This window comes from Candoia aspera, chromosome 16 (assembly GCF_035149785.1).
Source record: "Candoia aspera isolate rCanAsp1 chromosome 16, rCanAsp1.hap2, whole genome shotgun sequence".
In the NCBI taxonomy this organism is placed as follows: domain Eukaryota; kingdom Metazoa; phylum Chordata; class Lepidosauria; order Squamata; family Boidae; genus Candoia; species Candoia aspera.
The window spans coordinates 9709721-9734067 of NC_086168.1; the positions used below are offsets into that span (position 1 = coordinate 9709721).

Consider the following 24347-nt stretch of genomic DNA (forward strand, 5'->3'; position numbering starts at 1 on the left):
ATAATTATAATTAAATCAGCCCTAACTGTTATTTAGCCAGCCAATTACAACACAGGGGAAAAGGCTGCTTCTCAGACAGAGACAAAACTCCTGCACACCATGCAATTTTCCAGGAAACCCTACTGTATTGGTTTTGATTTTGCTTCATTATAATTTCTTCCCTGATACTGAGACTAGATGGATTAGTATGTCACACTATAGCTTATTTAACCCTGTTTTACTGAAGACCCCCATGGTTCACCAGGCTTGCACAGAACAGCCTCCCCTGGTTTCTGATGCTTTCATTAATACATTATGGTTGATCACATAGTCAGCCAGACGTTTAGACTGGATTTGGCATTTTTGTCCACCTATTGAGTCCTTCCCAAGGACCTGGGATAGGCTAATGTTGTTTAATAATATTAAAGGTATCTTTGCTGGATGTAAGCTGTTCCAAGTAAAGCTGCCTTTTGCAATTGACTGATGGTGATTTATTGTTGTTGTTGTTATTATTTAGGATTGTTAAGTGTGGACAGCCCAGTCAGAATATCTCTCACTGACAGAAAGACCTTTTAAGTGAAAAGAACAGCAGCTTCCTCTGATGCTTCCAGCAATAAAATCAGCTATAAAAACATCCCCAACAGAAATTTGAAAGCAATTCTCAAGCACCTTGAGAATAAGATTTTTTTTTAAGGCTTTTTTTTTTCTCAGGAGAAGAAAACTTTTGAGAAGCAAGAGGCAAATTTCGGGATAGCATACCTCTGAGCATTTCATGAAAAGTCTTTTCTGTTTGAAAGTAATTTGAAAAGCACATTTTCTTTCTTTAGATTGAAGGAAAATGCTGAGAGGAGGGGTGAAATGCACGGTGTTGTATCCCCCCCCCCCCCATAGCAACAACTGAATGAAGAAGCTAAGGAAGAAAAGAGACTCACAGTGCCATAAGGAAACAAAATACTTTTCCCTTGAGTCACTACCCAGTGTGACCAGAAGAAACATCCTCTTCCGGCTTCAAAGATTGCAAAGATATTGCTCCATCAAGGAAATCCAAATGGAGACTTTGCATCCATTCCAGGAGGGCCTATCTCAAATTTTCAGCTTATCTTGACAGCATTAGGTGGCTGTCAAGTGACCAAGTGCTATACATTTTTTAGAGAGTGTTTTGAAAAAATAAGCTGGCCAAGATTAATGTTCTTTGGACCATCCTGAACCATCATAAGGAATTCAAGAGACAAAGAAACATAGAAAGAGGGGGAAAGATTTTTGACCTGTGTCTGCCTTTAATTACACCTTTAGTTGGCATGGAGGAATTGACTACAAAGGTTCCACTGTGGGCTCCCCAGAAGTTGTGGGGATCAAGAAACAAGCAAACCAAACTTGTCTCCAGGTGTAAACAATTTTTTAAAATCCACAATTAAAATCAAACTCCTTTCCATGATGGTTGACAAGAGAAACACTATGAAATTTTAAGCTGAGTTAGTGACCAAGGTCTCTGGACTTTCCATGACTTTAGAAGAGAAACTGTCAACTGACCCTAAAGCTGAGAAGAATTTGGTAACCCAAAACATTATGTATCTTGTACCAGTTTGACAGCCCCCTCAAAGGCTGGTCCTCTTCTTTGCTTTGGCCATAAACATTTTCCACTCACCCGGAAGTTGGGGTGGGTATGAAAATCAAAGGTTTGTTTCATTTATTTGAATATCTGCATATTTCATACACAAGGTAGCTTATTCACTGAGATACCACCTCACAGTATAAAACAAGCCTGAGGACTAACAAAAAAAAATGTAAAAGCATTACACCCTAAAAGGTAATAATATAATAGCAGAGTGATGCAAAGCTTCAGTGTGAGGGCAATTCACTCATGTGAACTTTCAGCATAAGGGCAGTTCCCTCATACCATACCTTCAGGTCAAATCACCAGATTGATTTGCTACATCAGATCAAATTGGGGGCCTTCAAATCAATTTGAAGATTTGAAGGACTTATGCACATGCTTTTATCCAATCAAATCAATGGGTTCTGGCAGTTTGAATGGACTGTTCAAATCAATTTGTCAAACTGAATCTAATCTTGGTGGAGCCACATACCCGTATAAAATCTGAAAGATCAAATCAGTCAAATCACAAGTAGATAAAATTACATCTCTGAAATTCTGTCTTGAATTCCCAGAAACTATAAAATGCTTCCATGCAAGAAGAGAGAGAATTCAATCTTCGGGATCACTGTAGCTGTGTGTGAGTCCTAAAATCTGAAGATGTAACTAAGGTAACTTAATGCAGAAGACATATACTAAAAACTAAAAGAATTCTGAACCTTGGAATTTGTTCTGAATACTAGAACTCACAATCTTTCCTACCCTCAAAATTACCTCTTAATGCTCTTCTTTCAGCAATACAGCACATGTGTGTGCATAAAAGAGAGTGTTTTTATTGCTACATTAGTTAAGCAATCAGCTCAGGAATGCTTGCCAATCTTCTGCAAATCAGCCAGACATCTTTTTTCCCCCAACTTTGTATCACAGCAAGTCCTCATCAATCTTGTGATTTAGAGGGAAGCATCCTTGTGAAGCAAGCAATCCTGGAATTAGGCTGCTGGGGTTATAGGGGGTTATGGAGGAAGATATAGTAGTGACAATAGACACTTACAATTGTAGAAAACCCCTTGGAGACCTCCTTTGATTCAGAAAGCCTGCTTTTCCCCCTGGAGGTCACCTGCAAGAATGTTTTAATGGAACCATAAATACGGTAGGACTTTTATAGGCTGTCTACAGCCAACAATTGGGATTCACAGACAGTCCTACCTATAATGGTAAGACATGTGACTGATAATGGTCAATTATTATTTTTTTAAAAGTGTCTTATTAAATGCACATTGGCTGAAAGAAGAGGATTATCCTAATGTTCTACTCAAATCTAGTCTCCTTCAATTTAGATCCATGTATCCTATCCCACCTGGGAGGCAGTGGAGAAATTCTTGGCCTGTAACAGCTCTTCCTTATGATAGATTACATATATTAATGTCTTCAGTGTTTCCACAGATTTTTTTTTTTTTGGCATGCTCCTGATCTCCCCACTGTCTTCCACAACCCATTCCAATGTACCTGCCTCCTTCTTAAAGCAACAGACATCGGCAGATCCAGTTTTCCAACCAAGATCAGACTAATGTGAAAGAAAGCAATCAATGCCCACAACTTAAAATGGCATTTCTACTCAAGCAGATAAGAAACACGTGTGACATTTATTCCAACACATCACACCACCGGCTCGTATTCCACCGGTGATAGCATCTCAAGATGGCAATCTTGCAAGCACTAGTACATTGCTCATCCTACCTGTATATTTTATACCGGGTTGTAAATCCCTGACGATGTCTTTCCACAAAGGATAAGTAGCTCCGTGAGTGGTGGAATGGCCCCCTGTCTGAAATAAGCCAATCAAATTCCTTGGAGACATGTTGGTTGGTCACAGCAGGCTCCTGGTGGGAAGGGTGTACAGTTATATGGTCCCATATAAAGAGGAAATAGAGGAACTCAGCAACCCTCCAGTTCATGCTTTTCTGCCTGCCTTTTCCCTCTCATTCTTGCGCCATTCCGTGGAGTCCTGGAGGGAAAGAGGAGGAGAGGAAAGGGGAGAGAAGGGGAATAGAAAAACAGGACAGATGGAGAGATTTCAAGGGTTAAAAAGGTGCAAGAGGCAGAGTAATTTAACTTTGTAATGGTATTTTGCTGGATTAACTCTAACCCAATTCACCACGCAATTTTAGGGGAGCTGTTTTTGGTTTCAATCCATTCTCATACCAAACCCAATCACTCCTGCATCACACTCTGGATTGTGAAGGTGGATGTGGTGAACGAAGGGGAGAGGAAAGGATGAAAGTGGGGTGGGTATCTGCTTAGAATTGGGACTCAGCCTTGAAGGAACAACTTGGAGTTCAACTTGAAAACTCCAAAGCTTATAGGCAAAGCTATTTACAAGGAGACGAGGCTCTTCAAAGATTCAAATCCAAACAGTTATGGCTGGACTCAGGTGGAAGTTGGAATTGCTTATCTTTGAGTTAACAAACTAGCAGTAAGTTAGCTCTGCATCAAGCAATTAAGAAACAAAAGGCAATTAAACATTGTCAGAAGTGATTAGGTAAATGCGTTGAGTAATTAAGTCTATGATTTGTGGACTGCCACATGGGCACGAATGGAGGGTGTCATAAAAGAGCACCTCGATGCAAAAAAGAAGATGTGGGAAGTTACTCCTGACAACGTCAGGATTTGTGATGTGCTAAGCACCATGCTCTGGGTTTTGTCATCAGACGATCTAGTTTCAGATTTGGCTAAGCAGCTGTGGCTGTGCCAAAGCTCTTGGGTAAGCCGCTTTACGGATTCAGTGGGGGCACGTGGGAGGAAAAAGAGATCATAATTTACATTAAAATCCATTCTGTGCAACCTGAATGAGGTGTTGTACTTATTTATTTATTATTTGTTTAATTGTCTTCGAGGATTTGAGGATTGCGAGCCACCTTGTTCAGAAAACAGGGTTCTGAACAAGCAGCCCATCAATTCTTAAATAAATAAATACATTTGTGGAAGATGCATAAATTTTCCTGTGGCTATGAAATCCCCGTGTCCAGTGGTAGTATACCCTTGAATAATAACAATTGGATAGTGTGAGCTAATGAATGCAAGACCTGGCGAACATCTGGCATGATCCAGCTGGAATATTCCCCTTCTGTGATGATGTTCTGCCTTTCAACCCAGAGACAGTGCTATTTTAAGCCCTTTAAATGTCCCATTTCAATTTTGTCTCCCTTCTGTTAAGGCCCACAAGAGACTTTCTGTCCACTTTACACTCTTCCCTTTCACACCTTGCATCAGCTTTCCAACATCTGTTCCCTTGCAAACAAGATGTTCTTTCACATCCCTGGCCCCATGCAACCTGTGTTCCTGCTAGAGTTGGGGGAAATCAAAACATTACAAAACTCGATAATGAAACAAGCCTCTTTGCACTTGTAAGTTCGCACATAATTAATCTGTGAGCAAGTTTGATCAGCAGCATCCCACATTCGGTTTCCAAGCATGAAAAAAGTAATAACAACAACAACAACTTTGAAATAAACCCATCTAAACAAGGTGGAAACTTTAAGTATCAAGTTCTACGTCAAAAATTTGCCAGCCACATCCTTGAGATAGAGATGTGCTTCCCACATATTAAATTGTGCCCACAGTAGTGAAACAAAAGGGAACTCTTTGTGGGAAGCTGTGCCCACAGAACACACTAAACCAGAGTTGGTTCCAGCATGATTCATTAAATAAACCATAACGGGTCAGCTTTATGAAACATATTAAGACATGAAGCATGGTTGAACGATTAGAGGTTGGGTTCAGCCCACATGCTAAGTCCAAACTAATGAAGCATCGAGTGAGTTGTGTACAAACTTTACTTCAATGAGCCCCATCCTAAAGGATGCTTAAGAACGTTGTGCTACCAGAAGTTGGGATTTTTTTTTTTTTCTTGAGGACAGGGAAAAGAAAGCTTACCCCAAGACAGGCATGGGATTTGTCCACCGTTACATGGATTAAATATGGTGAGAATGGAATCTAGCTTAGACTGAAGAAGGGAAAGATATATTTTGCACCAAAAGTTGCATAGTAGTAAAGGGATGCAACACCCACACCCCATCCTTCAATACTTCATCTTCCCAAAGCATCTGCTACCTGAGGTTGGCACCCCCTCCTTTTTATATTAGAGAAAAAGATGTAACAGTTTCAATCAGAAAGCTTAGTGCAGATCAATCAATTGCAAGGAGCTGTCTCTGTACCTTTTCAGAAACCATGACTGGCTTTGGAAAACAGGCTAAACCAAACCAAAACCCATCCGATTACTTTTCATTGTAATGCATGACCCTGCTCAGAGACTGGCCCAAAGACATTTGTAGTTGAGTTGAACTCAGGCGTTCCTTGTCCAAACACAACTTTTTCAGCCGTGACAACTTATTTACTGGGTCTTGTACAAAGGAACACCTACGTACATACATAAGTGCAGCATTTGTCATGCATTGAAGGTCCTCTAGAGAGGGTTAAGCAACAGGAATGTATTGCGCCAAAATCCAGAGGTGGATTTGACATTATTTGAGCTAGAGAAGGGATCAGGCTGTCTAGAACAGAGTTTTGAACTTCAAACAGCAAGGCTGACCTTCTAGGTTTCTCCTCCAGCAGATTGGGATACAGAGAACAAATGAGGGAAGTGTCTCCAAGACAAATCCCTCATCAATCAAACTCCCACTGCCCTTTCTTTTCCATCCTAGGCTGAAAATTGTTGTTTCTCTCTCTGTAGCTGGTAGAAAATGGAAGGGGACAGAGAGATGCAGCAGAGGGCAGAGGTGGAAATGAGGCAATTCTTATCAATTCTTGCTCTCCTCAAACAATTGCAACCTCCTGGAGCTTGAAAGGTCTATCCCAGTTGAAAGAAAGACTTTATACTTGAGTCAGTTTGGTTCAGTGTTCAATCAATGTTCCCTAGTGTTCCTGGAGTCTGCAAGCGAAGCCATAATATGAGAGGTTCAGGAGCCCTATTATAAGTTAAAGTGTTCTCTGCAACGAACAACTTTTCCAAAAAAGGACTAAGAGAACCCAGAAACTTGGATAACTTTATCAGGAAGTCAAGACCTTAAGAGTAATCTGACACTACCAAAGATAGAAACAACTCTGATTCTGTTGCATAGCCCATAATATCCAAATATATGCACCACTGTTACTTAGGAAATAACCCCACTGGATTTAAAGGCATTTACTTTGGCCTGAGATTGTTCTATTTAAAGAAGATTAAGATTACTAGAGTTTTCATAGACTTTAGATGACCTTGTTGGACTGCAGTGTCCTTGTTACTGATTATGTTTGGTGTCGCTGAAGGGAGCTTATAAAAATATCTAGACCAATGTTCTCAACCTCTGATTTGCCAAAAAATGAAGTAGAGAATTAAAAGTAGCCTGAGTTCATTGCCCTCAACCACAGTGTAGTGTGTCTGATTTTCATTTAGTGAGCTGTGAGAATCCATCCCTTTATTGATTTCTTCAATAAACTATGGCCTGAGGAAATGTTTGAATCCAATCATAGGTTCAATCCATAGCTTCAATCCCCTCCATTTCATTCCTCAATAGAGTACTCAATGATACAACCTTTGGGGGGTTTAGAATTCACAGCTCTTCCCATCAAACCTGAACCAGTATTCTTGAATCTACTTAGTGCAGTGTACATTAAATAAATGAATAGTAAACATATTTGATTACCATGAAATCATCTATCCTGACAGCTGATATGGCCAAACTTGGCTTTCCCTGTTTTTACAGGTGAGGGCTATTGTGGGGCTGCTTCAGAACAGAAGTACAAGAATGGAAAGGTTGAGAAGTCATCCCAGGCATGGAGAATTCATCACTGTCATCAACAGGGAAAGAGTCTTTGAAAGAACCCCTTACTGGAGAGAGGTTGCAAAAACCTAGCATTGAAGTGAAGCAAGAGATCAGGGTAACAGACCCACAAGCTGCTTTACCTCTCTTCCCTTCTGAGCTGTCCTTGGCCCGAGGAACATTTCCTGGGAAAAGGAGAGAGGCATTCTCAGCAGTATCTTGGATGCATGTAGTCATTCTTTGATGAATCTTGTACAGGTGGCCAGATGGCAGCATGCTCCCTACCAGCATATGAGGCCAGGTTTGCTGTGAACACCTGCATCCCCTGTCTTGTTGAATATTCACACTTGTGTCTAATTTGAGCTCGAATGTCTTAATGCAGAAACCTATTGAGGCCAACCCAAACCCTCAGATAATTAGGCAGATCTGTAGTGTCAATTTCAGACAACAAATTCTCAAGAAAGAGCCGTCCGGTGGCTTTCCGTTTCACAGAAGACACTAGTTCCTTGAAAGACATGATCTGTTCCTGCAATAGCATGGAGTCTAAGAGTCTATCCTTTTCAGCCTCCTGTTCACAGCATAGAGACATCATGCTGGACATGGGGAGGCAGGGGAATGGAATTACATTGATTGCCCCAGTTCCCAACATCCCTATATTCAGTTTACCATGCACACAGAAGGTGCTTGCTAAGTGCAAGTTCTTCCTCTTCCCGAAATCAGGATGGCACCCTGTTTGGGTATCTGTCTATAAAGCTACAGTAAAGTGCCTTTAGTTGTATTTATTCTCCACCTTTCCTCCAGGAGCACTCAGGCAGAAAATGTTATATCTCTCACCATTTGATACTAGCATTCAATAAGAGATAAGCTACTTTTCTTTGGGACACAGGTGTCATTGCAAGGATTCAGAGGACCCAAACCTAACTACATCCAACTTGCCCCTTAGTGAAGAATTGGATCCATGAACTTCAGCCTGTAGACAAAAGTCCTTGACCATCTCTAGACATACGTCAGACCTGGGAAAGTTATGGCCCTGCTATTTTTGCTGAACTAAAACCTCCAGCAGATCTAAGCAAAGTGACTAATTCCAAAGAGACTAGGAGATGGACCACAGAAATTAATGTAAGACCACAATTTTCTCTTTCTTGTTGAGGAACATCAACACCAAGGCAATATTGCGCCATGTTGCTGACCTTCGGGTTACTTTCAGATAACCCTATAGAGTTTTATTGATGTGTTCAAACATTGAAATTGAAATACGGTTTATTCCGTCAATGGCCAGCAAATGGGTGTGTGTGTGTGTGTGTGAATTAATGGGAAAGGGTCTGGGGTTTGAACTGGTGTTATTCCCGTGAAGACGTCTCCAGATTCCAGATGCTTTTCAGCCATGCAGAGCAAATAGTGTGTTAAAAAGAAATGGGCTGGGGGATATGCCTCAGTTGTTGTTTTTTTCCTGTTGCTTCAACCAGTAGAGACTCAAAGCATGGGACACATTGAGTGCCAGTCTTGATATACTGTACAGGCTCCATTGTCCACCTTGCCCATCCATGACATTTAATATGAAATAGTCTTCTCTCCTACTTGCCCCTAACGTCTCTCCTCTGTCTAAAAAGCCTGAATGACATAGGTGCCTGTTTCTACCTTCTGGCAGCTCCCACCTTTACACTGCATTTCCTCACTACTTCCATAACCTACAAGGGATGGTCACTCTTTCTTTAGTGCCATCTTATCTCTGTATTTACAAGCATCTCATCAAGGAATGCCATGTTCATACCTGGCAGTGCCTACAAACTGTTCCTTTCCCAATTTTGCTTAGTCCCCCATCTGCTCTGTCCATCTCTATCTTGTACTTCCTCTTTCCCTTTCTTCTGAACAGTATTGCAATAGAAACTTTCCCCAACCATCCCTTTGGCTAATTCTGCTAATGCTAGCAGACACTTCATTACAACTGGATGCAAAAGCAGAGCTGTGCCAAAATGACTCGCATGGTCTGGAATTTGTTTGCACTACCCCTCCCTGGATCTCTTTGGTTTAGCTGCTGTCTAGAAAGGAGGACAAGGAAGATAATGCTAGTCCTGCAGATGTTTGGAAGGAAATGAAGGAAGAGAAATAGCAATCATTGTCAATAATACCAGAACAGCCAAAAGACTTTTTTAAACATACTGCAGTGGTTATTTGTGTAATCTACTGCCACAAGATAGCAAACTTTTGGGGGGTCAAATAAAATGCTACAAAGCAAAATGTTTGGGCAGAAGCCACCTGCAATGAAAGAGCATTAAAAGTCTGGGAACTTCAGCCCAATCACACCTGGAGCATACCAAAAGGATGCCATGTCTTTTTCACACTCACCTTGATGGCATAAGATGTCTCCTTCTATTAAATCAGGGCACCCATCCATGTAAAATAAGCTGGCATTGTCAGTTTTAAGTGACAGGAATTCTCCTGCGGTCTGAGACAAGATCACTGCTGCCTGGCCTTTCTACGAGAGTGGCCATATATTGAACTTGGAACTTTCTACATGTATTTTATCCTCTAAAATATAATTGAAGCCATGAGCAAGTTAAATAACAATGCCTAACTGGGACTGGGCTTAAAACAGAAACACTTTATCCCAGCCTTTCTCAACCTTTTGACCCCAGAGGACCCCTTGAAATATTTTTCAGGCCCTGGGGATCCCCTGCACATTCAGGCTCAAGTATAGGCCAGAAGTTACAAAATTACTATCTTCGTTTCATGGGTAGGCCTGTCTATGTTCATTAACCGTATTCTTTATCTAAAATAAAGAATGAAACTTAACTGTTTAATGTAAAGTTGCCCAAATTTGATTTTTTTTTTAACTAAGTCATGATCTCCCAGGAAACCCCTCATGACCACTCACAGAGCCCTAGGGTGCCACAGAACCCTGGTTGAGAAACCCTGTTTTATCCCATTCCTAACAGATCTGAGTTTGCTTCCCAGTCTACCAACAGAATTCCAAAGTCTCAAACATGGAATTGCTATAGAGTTGATTTCTTGCAGGGGGACTGTGATATAGTGGTTAAAGCATTATTAGAGCTGGGGAGGATGATCCACACTTAGCCATGGAAAGTGGCTTTGGGGCAGTGTCACTTTGACCCAACCTATTTCACAGAGTTATTATGGGGATGAAATGAAAAGAAATCCCCATGACATTTGTCTTGAGCTCCTGAAGAAAAGTGGTATCTAACAGATCAAAAATCCCTGAAAACAAATGCCAAGGGAAAGGAACATAGAGAAATGATTGCCCCCTTGATGTTGGCTTGCACAACCCCTTCTCCTGAGCTGCAAGGAGCTTCATTTGATTTTAAGTTAATATAGCAGGTGAGCCCAACAACCCATGATTTGTTGTTTTATGGATTAGTGTGATACATGCATCCCAGCAGTGGTGGTTTATTTAACAAACCATAATCCAACAAGCAGTGTCTTAGCAGGACCTGCAAACCCAGTTCGGTCAGATTTTTGTTGCTGTCATGATTTTTCTACCTGGAATTTTTTTAGATTAAAATGACAGCTGCCTATGTCCAAATCAAGGGTCCTTCCCTTAGGTACATCCACCTAATTGAGCAGCAATCCGTGTATCTCCTTTCAGCACACACAAAACATGGAAACCAACCCAACATCCTTCTCCTGGTTAATCCTCTGTCTGCTCATTCCCAGAAATGGATCTCCTTCTGCTCTGTGGCACAGGGCTCAACAACCGTTTCCCTTAATTACAGAAAGCCGAATGGAATTAACCAGCATTGAGCCATTGAGTCATTATGGATTTAATTCTTGTGACACTTGCATGACCTCTATGGCTGGGAATTCATCTGCTCTTTGAGACATCCATTTTCTCCCCTTTAAAAGGATTCATTTCATTTCATTTTTTTGTTCCATTTTCAAATGGGCTTGGCGTCATTCCATTCCACATTCAAAGAATTCTGTCTTTCTCATCATAATCCTAAATGTGTGCCCTCAAGGCTAAATGACTCATTTCTGTGTGTTTGTGTGTGTGTGTGTGTGTGTGTGTACATACACACACACACCCCTACACCTTACCCCTACACCTACACACACACATCCTATCATGATTTTTAAACATTTATTTAGGCTTGTGGAGCAACTCAGTGATATATTGACATATTTTAATTGCATTTCTCTCTACTTTGCAAATGCGTGCAATAACTCATCTTCATCTGAAGAACGTCATCACTTCAAATTGGGGGCCACCAGATGTTGAATACTGCAGCTCCCAGGAGCCCCAGCCACCACAGCTAATGGCCAGGCATTATGATTACGATCCTCCTGAACAACTGCAGGCACACAGTCATAGCCTTATATATCTGGGATGAATTTGCAGTTACAACATTCCTGGACTTGGCAGAGAACTGGTTATTTGCAAAATCCCTTTTAAGTCTACAATAAGTAATAAGTATTAAGAGATTTTGTAGAAAGAGCACCAAGCAGAGTAGAGCACAAGACAATAAGAAGAACATCAGTGTACAGCAGTTAATAAACAGCCATTAAAAAACTAACAAAAGAAATACCTAGCAATGATTTTAGATGGTTTCTTCGGCCAACCTCTTTGAATTCTACACTAATTGGAACTCTGCTTACTCCAGTAATGCTGACTCCTCACAGGGGATACTATCTGCAAATAATCCATGATGTTCACTCCAAGACATGCCATTCTTCAAATCAGAAGCTTCACGCCAAAACCTTCTTTTATTATTAATATCTATCCTGATTAATCCCATTTAAAAGTTATTTTATGTTTATTGGGCGACTGTGAAAACATTTTTCAATGAAAAATGTTCAGCTGGTGCTCAGCGTACAGCACTGGCCTGTGTGATGAAGTCTTTGGACACCCAAGTTATTTCCATTTATTTTTAAAGAATCAGTTCTTTTTTTTAAGAAGCTTGTGTTCTTTCAAGCCGTATGCCAGTTTGGAAAATAAGAGGAGGATCATAGAAATGGATATTGCACCTTTTTATCATTGCTATCATAAAGGATAGAAAGACGCCTATTGTCCAATTATTTCACAATGGCCTGAAAGGAATGTCTCTTTCTATAATTGAAGAATCATTTTTCCAGTAAGACACCCAACTGAGGACTATGTAGAAATTTGGGCTGCCTATTCTAGTTTATAAATACTGTTGAAGAGGATATTAGGGGACTAGAACATTAATCCACATATGGTGGATATATTCTTTGCTGGAGGCATTTTTTCCCCCTGCCGTTCAATCATATCCAATTCTTGATGACTGCCTGGACTAGTCCCTGCAGTTTTCTTGGCAAGATTTCAGAAGCGTTTGCCATTGCCTCCTTCCTAGGACTGAGAGTGACTGGCCAAGGTCACCCAGCTGACTTTGTGCCTCAGGCAGGACTAGAGCTCATGGTCTCCCGGTTTCTAGCCTGGTGCCTTCACCACTACACCAAACTGGCTCTTCTGGAGGCATGTAGGGACAAGCAATATGCAGAACTGAATTTAATGCAACATTTACTTATGGATCCCCAACTGTTGCTTGACTAGCTTCAAGCCACAGATGGGGATGAGCCAGCTTTTCTTACCATAATACTTCAGTTTGTCTACTGATGTCCTTCAGATATTTTGAACAGCATCTTTTATTAGTGTCAGCCAGAAAGATGGGCAAAAACAAATGATTATGAGACTTGTAGCTCAAAACTTCTGAAGGCCACATCTTGGCAAACTAGATGATTTGTGATAGTACCTAGACAGATGGAACATCACTACTGGTTTTGCTGGATCTTTAGGTGTAGGAAGCCATTAACCATGACATCCTTCTGGATACCTGATAAAGATGAGTTATATCTTTATCTCTGAAAGTTGGCTTCAGAAGAAGACATTTTCTGAAAGCAGTGATGGATGTTTTCCAATCCCATGGTCACACTATTTCGATCTTAACCAATACTGTCTTATAATCATTTTAGTCCTTCCTTGAAGATTGATTCCAAGGAATAACGACAGAGTTTCTCTTTGAACTCTTGCTCATCTAATACGAATATTCAACTGGAAATTCCCTGGGTAAAGCAACTCCAAAGGGTAGGAGTAGACCTGGATACAAGTAACTCAGTCCTGGAGTTTACTGAATGGTTTTGGCCAATAAGCTCAAGCTACAACACAGGGCTGTTGTTGCAGGATAAGCTGATCCTTATATACCCCAACTTGAGTTTCCAAAAAAGGAAGAATATAAATACAAGAAACAAATGTAATTTGATGTCTGTGGTTAGTGGTAGTTATCTAGCATGCATGACTTCACCCTGAAGCACTTAACTAGAAGTGCAAGGTGGGGAAAAATCTACACAGCAGTCGTTTCTTTTGCTAACTGCTGTCTATCTCAGCATCTCCAGTAGTGATGCAATTAAGGTCTTTTTGGCACTATCTCATGTGCTTGAAAATTGCATCAGAGCCAGAGTCAGATACCACAACCTGTCTGCCATCCATTACCAACCTAGATGGGCTGTGTAAGTGAATTCCAAGTGGGCTTTTATAAACAGCTAAGAAAACTAGACTCCATCTGACTTCCCTCACCAAAAAGAAAAAAAAATGAATGTTAGGTTAAGGGTATGGAATAGCACACAGGAATTTGCCAGGAAACCAATCCAGGAAAGTAGCAAAGGAATAATCAAGGGGATCAACTCAAGGGGGCTGAAGAGAAAACCTGAAAATTCATCGCAAACTCATAGACATGGTTATCATGGATGAGAGGGAGATGCCATTTCAAAAGCTGTTTTCTTCTGTCTTTCAAAACTCTTCAGTAATCATCCAGGCAGGCTTCGATTCCTCGTACATGAGAAGTTACCATAAACCAAATCAAATTCATCTCACCTGAAATTAAATGTTCCCATGTCTTTCAACCCAATGGTCTTAATGTGTCTTGGACTCTGCTTCTATACGCAAAGCCTTTCATGGCATTTAGATGCAGATATATGTGAGCATTGAAGATACAGAAGTGAGCAAAGGTGCGATGGGAAGACAGAGCTGGCAACTTAATTCAATATTCTTAATAATCAAAAGGCTAGCTCAGATATACTGAAAGCAGTCTAAAAGAGCATAAAACAAAACAAAACAAAATATGGATTTCACTCCACTCCTATTCAATAAATCTCAAAGGCCACAGCATAAAAATAAAGCCTGGTAGAGATATTGAGATGCCCTTTATTAACCTATCATTTTCAGTAGAAATGATTCTTCTTAGAAGGCAGTAACTTCTGAAGAGTGCTATTTTATTTATTTATTTATTTACTATCCCACCTTTATTATTTTTATAAATAGCTCAAGGCAGGGAACATACCTAATACTCCTTCCTCCTCCTATTTTCCCCACAACAACAACCCTGTGAGGTGAGTTGGGCTGAGAGAGTGACTGGCCCAAGGTCACCCAGCTGGCTTTCAGGCCTAAGGCGGGACTAGAACTCTCATACCACACCTGATTGGCTCTTGGGCTGAGAGGGAGTGACTGGCCCAAGGTCACCCAGCCGGCTTTCATGCCTAAGGCAGGACTAGAACTCACAGTCTCCTAGTTTCTAGCCCAGCACCTTAACCACTAGACCAAACTGGCTCTCACACAGAAGAGGGATGTTTGGCTTTCAGATACCCAGAGTCATGTTTAATTCTATGTATTTGTTTATTTACATGCTTATTTAGACCATTTGTATGCCTTCTATTCTGATGGCTCTAGACCAAGATTTAATGTATTGGTAGAGATCAAGTGCTTCCCCATTATTTTCTTCCAAAGAGACAAAGTACAGCTGATCTAAGGTCATCCAGATGTCATAGACCAAAACAGGATGATTGACCTCAAATTCACCATGTTATCCTATTATCTCTCAGTGTATAGTTATTCTACATTCTCCTGACATGCCATCCCAAATTCTGCAGCTGGAAATCTATGCCCAGTTCAAGGTACTGCAGGATTAGTACAGGACTAAGATCAGGAAAGTGAAGGTGTAAGCCACCCTGAGCTCTGGAAGGTCTCATTCACTGTCAGCTCAACCTATCCCACAGAGGAGTAGTTGCGGTGAGAAAAACTGGAGGAGGGAAAGACTGTACATCAGTCTTGACCACCACCAATAGATAAGGCAGGATAATAGATAGATAGATAGATAGATAGATAGATAGATAGATAGATAGATAGATAGATAGATAGATAGATAGAGAAAGAGAACCTGCTTTAGTCTATACTTGGAAAGAACATGGGACAATTAATTAAATATGTCAACCACTGTTCCTCCAAAGGGGACAGAGATTTAATGGTGGGTTCATTCCACAAGCTAAGCCATAATCCTTGGTGTACAAACCACAGTGCTAATTCAACATGCTAAGACCAAGTCAAACAAATCATGTTATGGTTTAGCGCAATCTATAAATCAAACCATTCTCTGCTGCTCCAGAAGGTACCATTAGATGTACTAGGTTTAAATCATGGGAAAGTAGATTGCAGCTGATTATGATTTTTTTATGGTAACAGCAACTGGCTGATGCAATCAATGGCCTGAAAGGGTGGTGGGACCTCTGTGGGCTGAAAGACGTCATGCACAGGCTGGACAGTCATCTGCTGGAAATGGTACATTTCTGAATTTCTCATAGCAAGGAAAGCGTTTGGACCAACAGTTCCATCCAGCTCTGATTCTAGGGCATTCTTTTCACATCCAGATTCACAGGTCAGGAACGTCTGCCAAAAATATCTTTCCCACAGAACTGCATATTGCTGGAGGCTCTGCTTCTCTACCAGAAGGCACTTTAGCATAAGTTCTCTTCTACCAAATAAAAAAGCAGATGCTGGATTTTAAGTTAACTGTACCCAAGGGGGGGAAAAAAACCCTACAAAGATGTCCAGTGACATGTTTCCATCAGTTCTAAAGAAAGCTCAGCAGCAGAGGCAGATATGCAGAATAGCAGCCTGGGAAGCACATGATCATACATATGCACAAACATGGTATAAACCCTAGAGAGAAGCTATATCCCATCTTAGCTCGGAGATTCAGTTCTTAGCAGCAAGATAGGGCTGCTGAATCCAATCCAATTCAAATCTTCTATTGCAAACTTACCACCAACCAAAGCCATTCCTAAGGAAACAGCTTATACTGGAAGATAATCCAACCCCTGATAAACATGTCAGTGACCAGATGTGGGCTGCCTTCCTAATGCCCAGTTCCATTCACACACACACACACACACACACACACACACACACACACAGAGTCCAGTTAGCAAAGCTAAACCCATGCCGGTTGGGAGTGATGGAAGTTGTAGCTGAGAATCCTATCCAGAATCGCCAAACAGAGAGTGCAGGGTTTTGTCAGCATCCAAGAAAGCACATTGCCAGTAAGCTCTTTGTAATGATGGAGACTAAAAAAGCTTTATTCACTTTTGCATTTCAGCTACCTGAATCATCTCAGACTTACAAGAGGAGGAAAGGGCTGTCTTTCAGGTGACTTTCTCACAAAACCCAACAGGCTAGTCAAAGTAAACTAGGTGGTTAGACCTTAGGTGACATGTTGGGCTTAATAATCCTATGGTTTTGTTGGTTAGGGGTGAACCGGTCTTCTGAACCCAGCCACTTGTGATTTGCTCCATGAAGCCCACTCCATGACTTGAACACTGAGTGTGAACTCATTCTTACTCCCTACACCTCACCAAGGGCTTAGCTGCCTTCAAAACAAAAGAGAGGAACATCTACAGAGGAACAATCTATGGATAGCAATTAGACAGGGTGGCTGAATAGATCTTCCTGGTGCAAGAGAAGTCTATTTCTATGGTGTTACCTTCATGGAAGTTCTTGAGATGTTTGGAGGTGCCTAAATAGGAGAAAATAGGAGAAGGGAATGGGCAAAGTCTAAGTCAATGATCTTCATCTTTTCCTTTCTGTTCAAAGGAATAGAACTCCTATGACTCAGGCAACATGCAATCACTACAATAAACAAACAAACAAACAAACAAACAAACTGCCAGGTTGGCACAAATGTGACTCCTCATCCCTGTTATGAAAAAACACAGCAGTTTAGCAAAAGTCCTTGCTGGTCACCAACTAAGCCTGCTCTGTATTCCTTTCTAAAGCATTGTCAGGTCGAAACCCAGGGAGAATTTGAATCACTTTGGTGTACAGGCTGGCAACAGCAAATCTTTCCCAGGACCCCCAGGAATAGAGTTAGGGCTCCCCCTTCTGGGAGATGCTGTGTTCTTAAGAGAAGCTCTTCTGCAGATCAGATCAGGGTTATTTGGCAACACTGCCCCAGAGGCACTCAAATAAAGAAACAAATGCATTCAACAGACACTCATATATGGTTGTTTATCTAAAAGGGGGAGTACAACTGTTGCTAGAATCTGTACCTAAATTTACTTCTACTTCCCCATTGTATTTTTGGGCATTCCCATTTTTCCAAATGATTCCCCTGATCCATCCCAATCCTCCCTTTATTGAGCCATTATAAGATCCTTCTGCCCAGCCCTCCCTCCCTCCCTCCTTTGCAAATCTGTATCATCCATGCTGTGAGCAGTCCAGATTTTGAGGAACAAGTGAGAAGGAAACAACAGGGAGGCATATTGCACATGAACGCCGCACACTTGTTCCCACAGATGGAAAGGGCTCCCCCCAAATTAAGTTAGCTTCCTTCTCAACTCCCAGGGAGAATCCCAAACACCTGCAAATATGGCGAGCCATGTGAACCCGAAGAAAAGAATGAATTTGTCATTTACCAGCAATCCTGTAGTATGGAATGTCGAGTGTTGGGAAATCAGAATGGGGTTGAGAAGCAAGATTTAAGGGAAGGCAATAGGGAAATCCGTAAAAAAGAGAATTCAAAAATACCCATGCTGAGTGCATCTTTCTCTGGGCGGCGGGGGGTGGCATTTATTTTACACAGGTATTGCTTTGCAAGGAAACATTTTGGAAACCCTTGATTTCTTGCCTTGGAAAGCAATTGCCCTGCCTCTTCACAAGGCCCCAGAAAAACAGGAAGAGTTAAGTCTGTGTGCCGTACATGGGTGTCATGACTTTCCCACCAGCCAGGGCTGAGAAATCCCAAACAAGAAGCTGTTTGGTTCCATTTCCCAGGTAGAGCTTGAACTGGATGCTCCTGAGGAATTGGTATGCAGGGTGCAAACACACTCAGGGTGGTGCTTGTGAGTGTACATACAACATCCTCATGAATACACTACGCTCACTCCAGACTTGAAGCTGACACACATACCCACAAACACTTATACAAGACAAGACGTGCCCTGTCTCATCCTCTTCCCCTGGAAGCTGCCTTGAGAAGAAAAACTAGCAATTTTGCTCTTCTACACATGTACGGAGTGTATAAACATATAATCTGATCCTTTTGCACAGCCTCCATCCCTTCCTGGAACACATTCAAATCTCTGCCTCCTTGCTTGCACATGTATCCCCACACTGATTTTTTTTCCCTCTCCTCAGTTATGCTGAAGTCATGTTGATTTCTCCCTCTTTTGGCAGAATACGTCCCCACTCCGGTTTTGGAACCAACTGAAAATCAGCCTCAGATATCACATCTCAGGAATGTGAACAGCGCAGGCAGACAGGCAGCGCAACCCGCTGTGCGTGCGCGCGCACACACACACAAACACACAGCCTCCTTTTCAAAGGTGCAAAGCCAAGCTCTCTTGCGTGCAACACACTTCCCCGCCACACTCGAGAGATCCTGCACAAGATTCCTTCTTCCTCTGCCCATCGCTTGCAGTCTCTGAGCTATTTCTCAAAGCACATGTCCCCGTCTTGTTTATTCCAACTCTGGCACATATCTGAATGGACTCAGCATGCCCCTTTTCGGCCCCTACAGCTTCTCCCAGTTTCCTGGATTTTGTTTTCATCTTCCTGTAGCAAAGAAATTGCTGAGTTCTGAGAACATGCAGAGTGCAGTAAAAGGGAGAGGGGGGACAGAGAGAAAATGTATGTGCAGCATTTTCTGCTGGGTGGTAAAGAGTGCCCAAACCAGATACACACAAAGATGTACACTCGCACACGATCAATAGCTGGAATAAAACGTACGTATGTCCATCTAGGAACAGGAAGTGCAGTGAAAGACAAGAGACAAATCTCTGCAGTTGGGTTTGAACTGATGAGAACATGACCAGCCATGAGGTCTGGGGCAGTGGTGTGGATGAAGGTCTTTGCTGACATGTGTGCTCAGAGTTGGAAGAAAGCTGAGGAGAAGAGAAGGGCACATCATCGGGAGAGAAAGCAGAAGGCTTTCTCGAGGCACACGTTTCCATTCTGTTCCTTCTGACTCTTACACAGATTTGAATGGCCCTATCGCTCTTCCTTCCTGCTCCCACAGCTTCTTCTAACCGGCTGGCTGATCTCCCAAAGTGTGTGCTTGTGTGTGTTTGTATGCATTTGGGAAAGGAGACTGAGCAAATCTGAGCCCGTGCGGATCGGCATGTGCAACCTCCCGATGCCATAGGCTGCCTGTGCAAGAACGAGGGAAAATTGGTGTGCGGCCGTGAACGCAACGAAGAATGTACACTTCGTCTGCCATTAGGGCTCTGAGAAGGAGGGTGAATAATCAGAGAGATTTCTGTATCCCCTTGGGAAAGAGAAATAAATACACCAATATGGGAGAGGAGAAAAGTGAGTAAGATTTTTGTAATGTTGGTGGGAAGTGAAGAAAAAGCCCAGGCAAAGTTTGGGTATTTAGGTTCCACTCAAGCCACAGTGGTCCAAAAATAGAATTAGCAAGTATATGGAAGAGAGGCAATAATGTCATTTTCTCTTTTTCCGTCTCTCTTTCACATACATGTGAATACCCAAGTGGTCAAGAGGTCCCCATCCTCATAGCTAGCAAACAGCCACATCTGTGTGTCCATCTGTGTGTCCATCTGTAGGTGCCTACAGACCCATGCACACCACATCAAAGAAAGTACAAAAGAGGCTGTGGAAACAAGCAGGGCATGCATCAATGTGTGCATGTGACAACAACAGCAAGCCTGCCAACTGTGTGTGTGTCAGTGTGTATCAGAGAGAGAAGGAGAGAGAGCAGTCGTGTGCCAGGAAAGAGACAACCCTCACTTTGTATGCAGCATGAGATAGTAAGGGATGCTCTGTGAATACTTGTGTGTGTGCCTGCAGGCGTGTGTAAGGGGCTGAGTAGTGCAGCACAGTGGCTGGCAGACCAATGCCACAGTTTGCCAAGTGAATGCCTGATCACAAGTGTGTGTGCCTATGACAGCCCTGGAGTTGTGCACTGGAGAAAAGCAGATGTATTTTTTGGAATTCCCACTAGCTGAACGGTGGCTTCTCTACGGCGCCAGTCTTCCAGCCTCCCCTTCTCGCTTCAGAGTCTGTTTAGCTGCTATCCGAGAAGAAGGATCTGCCTCACCTCTGGGACTTTTCCCCTCTGGCTAGCAATCATGGGGAGAAATCCGGGGTCTTTTGACAGCTTCTCAGCAGCCTTCTTCTATTGCAGGGAGAAGCACCGCCAACCTACACGCATCCCACTTCCACCCCACCGGTGGCTACTTCCCACCTTTTCTAATTCCCGCACCGATCAGCAAGATAAAGTCGAGTTGCTTCGCTACCCCTTCCTAGCATCTCTCCCGCAGATCGGTCTTGCTTTCCGTGTGAACACTGACCTCTTTCGATCCTCCAGTTAGAATGGCTCCCCAGCTTCATTTTAGAACAAGTTTTAACTGTTCTCCCCAGTTCTGTTGGGGAACAGAGGTAGTCCTTCCCTCCGCCAATGAATTTTTAAATCCTGAGATTTGGATAAACAGCTTTATGGACTGCTGTTCGACAAGCGAAACAGGGTACTGTATTAAAAAGATAGGACGCCAATGCCTTGGGGACGATCTTCTCCCCATCTTGCACTCTTATCCGTGTCTCTGTCCGGGACCCCCTTTTGGAGGAAGAGGGAGGCGATGATACTGCCATGTTCTTGCCATGAGGGCCCACCTTACATGACTGTGTACAGGGGGGAGTTTTATGCAGTACACATGGGTGTCCTCTCTCTCTTTCTCTCTCTCTCTCTCTCTTAAACACACACACCCCTCCAGCAAATACTCACACCAGGTTTCACCTCCTTGAAAAGGACGAGCAATAGGGATCTTAACCTAATTAAATCTGCAACGGATGTGCGGGTCCACACGTTCCAACAGTCCCAACCTGGTGCCCTCCAGACATGGTGGACCACAATCCCCATCTTCCCCAGCCCGCAGGAAGGAAGGAGGGAGGGAGGGAGGGAGGAATAATCTGGATGCCGTTTCCCTGCACACGTCCCCAATCTAACCTTTGCTTCCCCTTGTTCCCTCGCCCGCCCGCCCGTGTGAATCAGATTTGTCCCTCAAGACAGGGCAAGCACGCCTGGGCACAGGGAGACCTGTGTTGCATCCGTACTTGGTGATTGTGCATACACACATACACCCGGAGAAACCGCTTAACCCTTGGCTCACCAGGAGAGCAGAGTGCGGCAAAGCAACCTGCATGCGAGTTGGAGAAAAGCTGGGGGGGGGGGGACGGGGGGGGAGAAGAAGACACGTTTTCCCCAACAAGAGGGGGCAGACCCACACAGACCCACACTGTCCCTATCTGATTGTGCACATTCACCCATTACTTAACCCTTTGCGCACTACAGCCCCGGAAAGGACTTGGACGGGAGCTGGAGACAACTACTCCGCGGGGGAAGGGGGCTCGCAGGAGACGATTGGAGACCTCGGAGAAAGAAATGCTGAAGCTGGGGTGGGGGGGACGTTTGGTGGGTGCAGAGAAAACCTTAGCGTGGAATAGACAACGGGGACTCTTGGCTAACACTGCGGTGGAGCCACCAGCTAACACAACGCGCCTGGCCACAATAATAGTAATATCCAGAATAACAATGGTTTTCGATCCCTTACCGGGGATTAACGCTCCTCTTTGGCGGAGAGGTGGCGGCCGCCGGGGATTTTCATTCGCTTCGCGAGGCAGGACTTGAGCGCAGCTAAGCCCCCCTCAATCCAGAGCGCATAGTGGGCGCTGGGCGACTGCTGCAGGCGTCGGGTGGCTGGGCGTCTGGCAGTCCTTTTCATGCTCGGACGGAAGGAACCCTCGCCTCGCTCCGGGTGGCAGGCATTCAAAAGGAAGAAAAGCCCCCCACCCCTCCCGCAGAAACCGAGCCAACGTTTGACAAAGATCGAGACCTCGAGAGATCTTCAGACAGAAACCCGATAGAATCCCTCGCTCGCTCCTCTTTGCGCCCGGTTTTCCCTTCGGGGCTGGCTGGATTTTTCAAAAACGGTGTTCTGGTTTCTGATTTTCAGCGGGAAGGAGGACGATCGCCGGGATCGCTTTATTTTTTAAAAGGTCCTCTTTCGACGGGTCTTCCTCCTCCTCTCTTCCCTTCCTCCTCCTCCTCCTCCTCCCTGCGTTCCTCGGATGGATCAGCTCGCAGCCACCGGGGGCGAAAGCAAGGCGCACAAGCCGCACAGGAGAAGACGGGGGCGGGGGGAAGGTGGGGAGGGGGGAGATGCGTCGGGGGGAGGGATCCAGGCGATCGAACGGAGCCAAAGCGGTGGGGGAAGAGCCGCCGGGGGGAGGGGAGGGGAGGGGCGTCCGGAGGGGGCGGGGCCCCGGGAATGAATGGTTGATGGGGGCGAGAGGCGGGGAACAAGTCAGGATTTTGGCGGAGAGGGCTCCGTCCCCGTTTGAAGGCATTATTAGGGCAAAGGGGGGTTGGGGCAGAAGGCGATTCAAATATGTAGGTACGGAATGTGGGGGGGGGCGAGAATCAGACCGCGAAGAGGGGCGGATTAGGTTTCCTTTTAAAGGCGGTGAAGGAGAAGAGCGTTTGACAACCGGCGGATGGGAGTCTACCAGAGCAAGGGAGATTTCTCGCCTTCCCATTCCCATGCAGTAACCCTTCCCTTCCTCCAACTGGCGCCCTCCGGCTGGAGGAGATGGGAGGTCGCCCGTTGGAGAAGGGTTCCCTTAACTCTATGCTCCATCTCTTAACTCTTCCTCGCCCTCTTTCCGCTCCTATGTCGTCTTCCCCGCGATTCTGTGCCTCCATCCCGTTCGCTGGCTATCCATTTCCGGAGCCAGTCATCCGCTGGTACTGCCGGAAGATCTTTCTCTCCTCAACCTTCTAGACATCTGCTAACCGTCGCTGCTTGGAGGGTTCGTTCCCAACGCAATTGCTTGTCTTGCCTTCTTTTTCGGTAGAGGTGGGAAGAGAAATGTCTCTTTCGCTTCGTCATGGCAGCAACATCCTTCACTGATTTCAAAGGGGCTGGAAAGGGAGCCCTGATCTGTTTTGGATGGCCCAGCTTCCAAGTCTGAAGAGGGATAAACCACAGCAGGAGAGGTAATGGGATAAGGCAGTACCTGGCTGACTCAGGCCTGGTTAGTCATGGGATGGGAAACTACAGGGAATCTCAAGACTGTAGGCTAGACCAGGAAGTCAGAAAGCATCTGAAGGCTTTCAGAAGGCACTTCCATGCTCTGCCAAGAAAATGACACAGATGCGCATTCATGAAGACACCAGGACTTATCCTCAACTTGAAGGATGCCTTTAGAAATTGATGAAGATTATAAAGCCAAGGAGGACTCCCTGAAGACTATCTAGTCCAACTGTTGCTCATCAAAGAATGCTTCAAGTTTGAGTAACCTCACAAACACCTGTCCAGGCTCTACCTAACGACTTTCAATGAAGGAAAGTTTGCTGTGTTCTTCCGAAGTGCTGGGACTGTCCAGTTTCACCCAATGCTCAGTCTGAACGATTATTTATTTTTTTATCAAATTTATGTGGCTGCCCATCTCACACAAAGTGATTCTGGGCAGCATACACAACCAATTAAAACCATCTACTGAGACCGCTTAAAACTATTAAAATAATTGAACATAAATAAAAACAATATTTTTAATATTAACCCTTTTCTATGAATTTCTGTCCTCAATTTATTGAATAACCTTTTGGAAGCTTTTCACTCGCTGACTGAAGGGGTTGTAGTGACAATCATTGCCCCCTTGA

General features: G+C 43.7%; 1 protein-coding gene across 2 annotated transcripts in view; it reads right to left on the reverse strand.

Moving 5' to 3' along the window:
* The window catches only part of BRINP1 (BMP/retinoic acid inducible neural specific 1), a 56254-nt gene extending 33524 nt beyond the window's left edge, over positions 1–22730 (reverse strand). The window contains exons 1-2 of one of the 2 annotated variants that reach the window (XM_063316178.1): positions 22237–22730; positions 3311–3578 (exon numbers count right to left, since the gene is read on the reverse strand). In XM_063316178.1, coding sequence (XP_063172248.1) covers positions 3311–3528 — 218 coding nt within the window. In that variant the 5' untranslated portion in view covers positions 3529–3578; positions 22237–22730. Of the gene's footprint in view, positions 1–3310; positions 3622–22236 lie in introns of those variants that run through there. The other variant, XM_063316179.1, reaches the window with a different exon arrangement.
* Positions 22731–24347: the final 1617 nt, after the last annotated feature.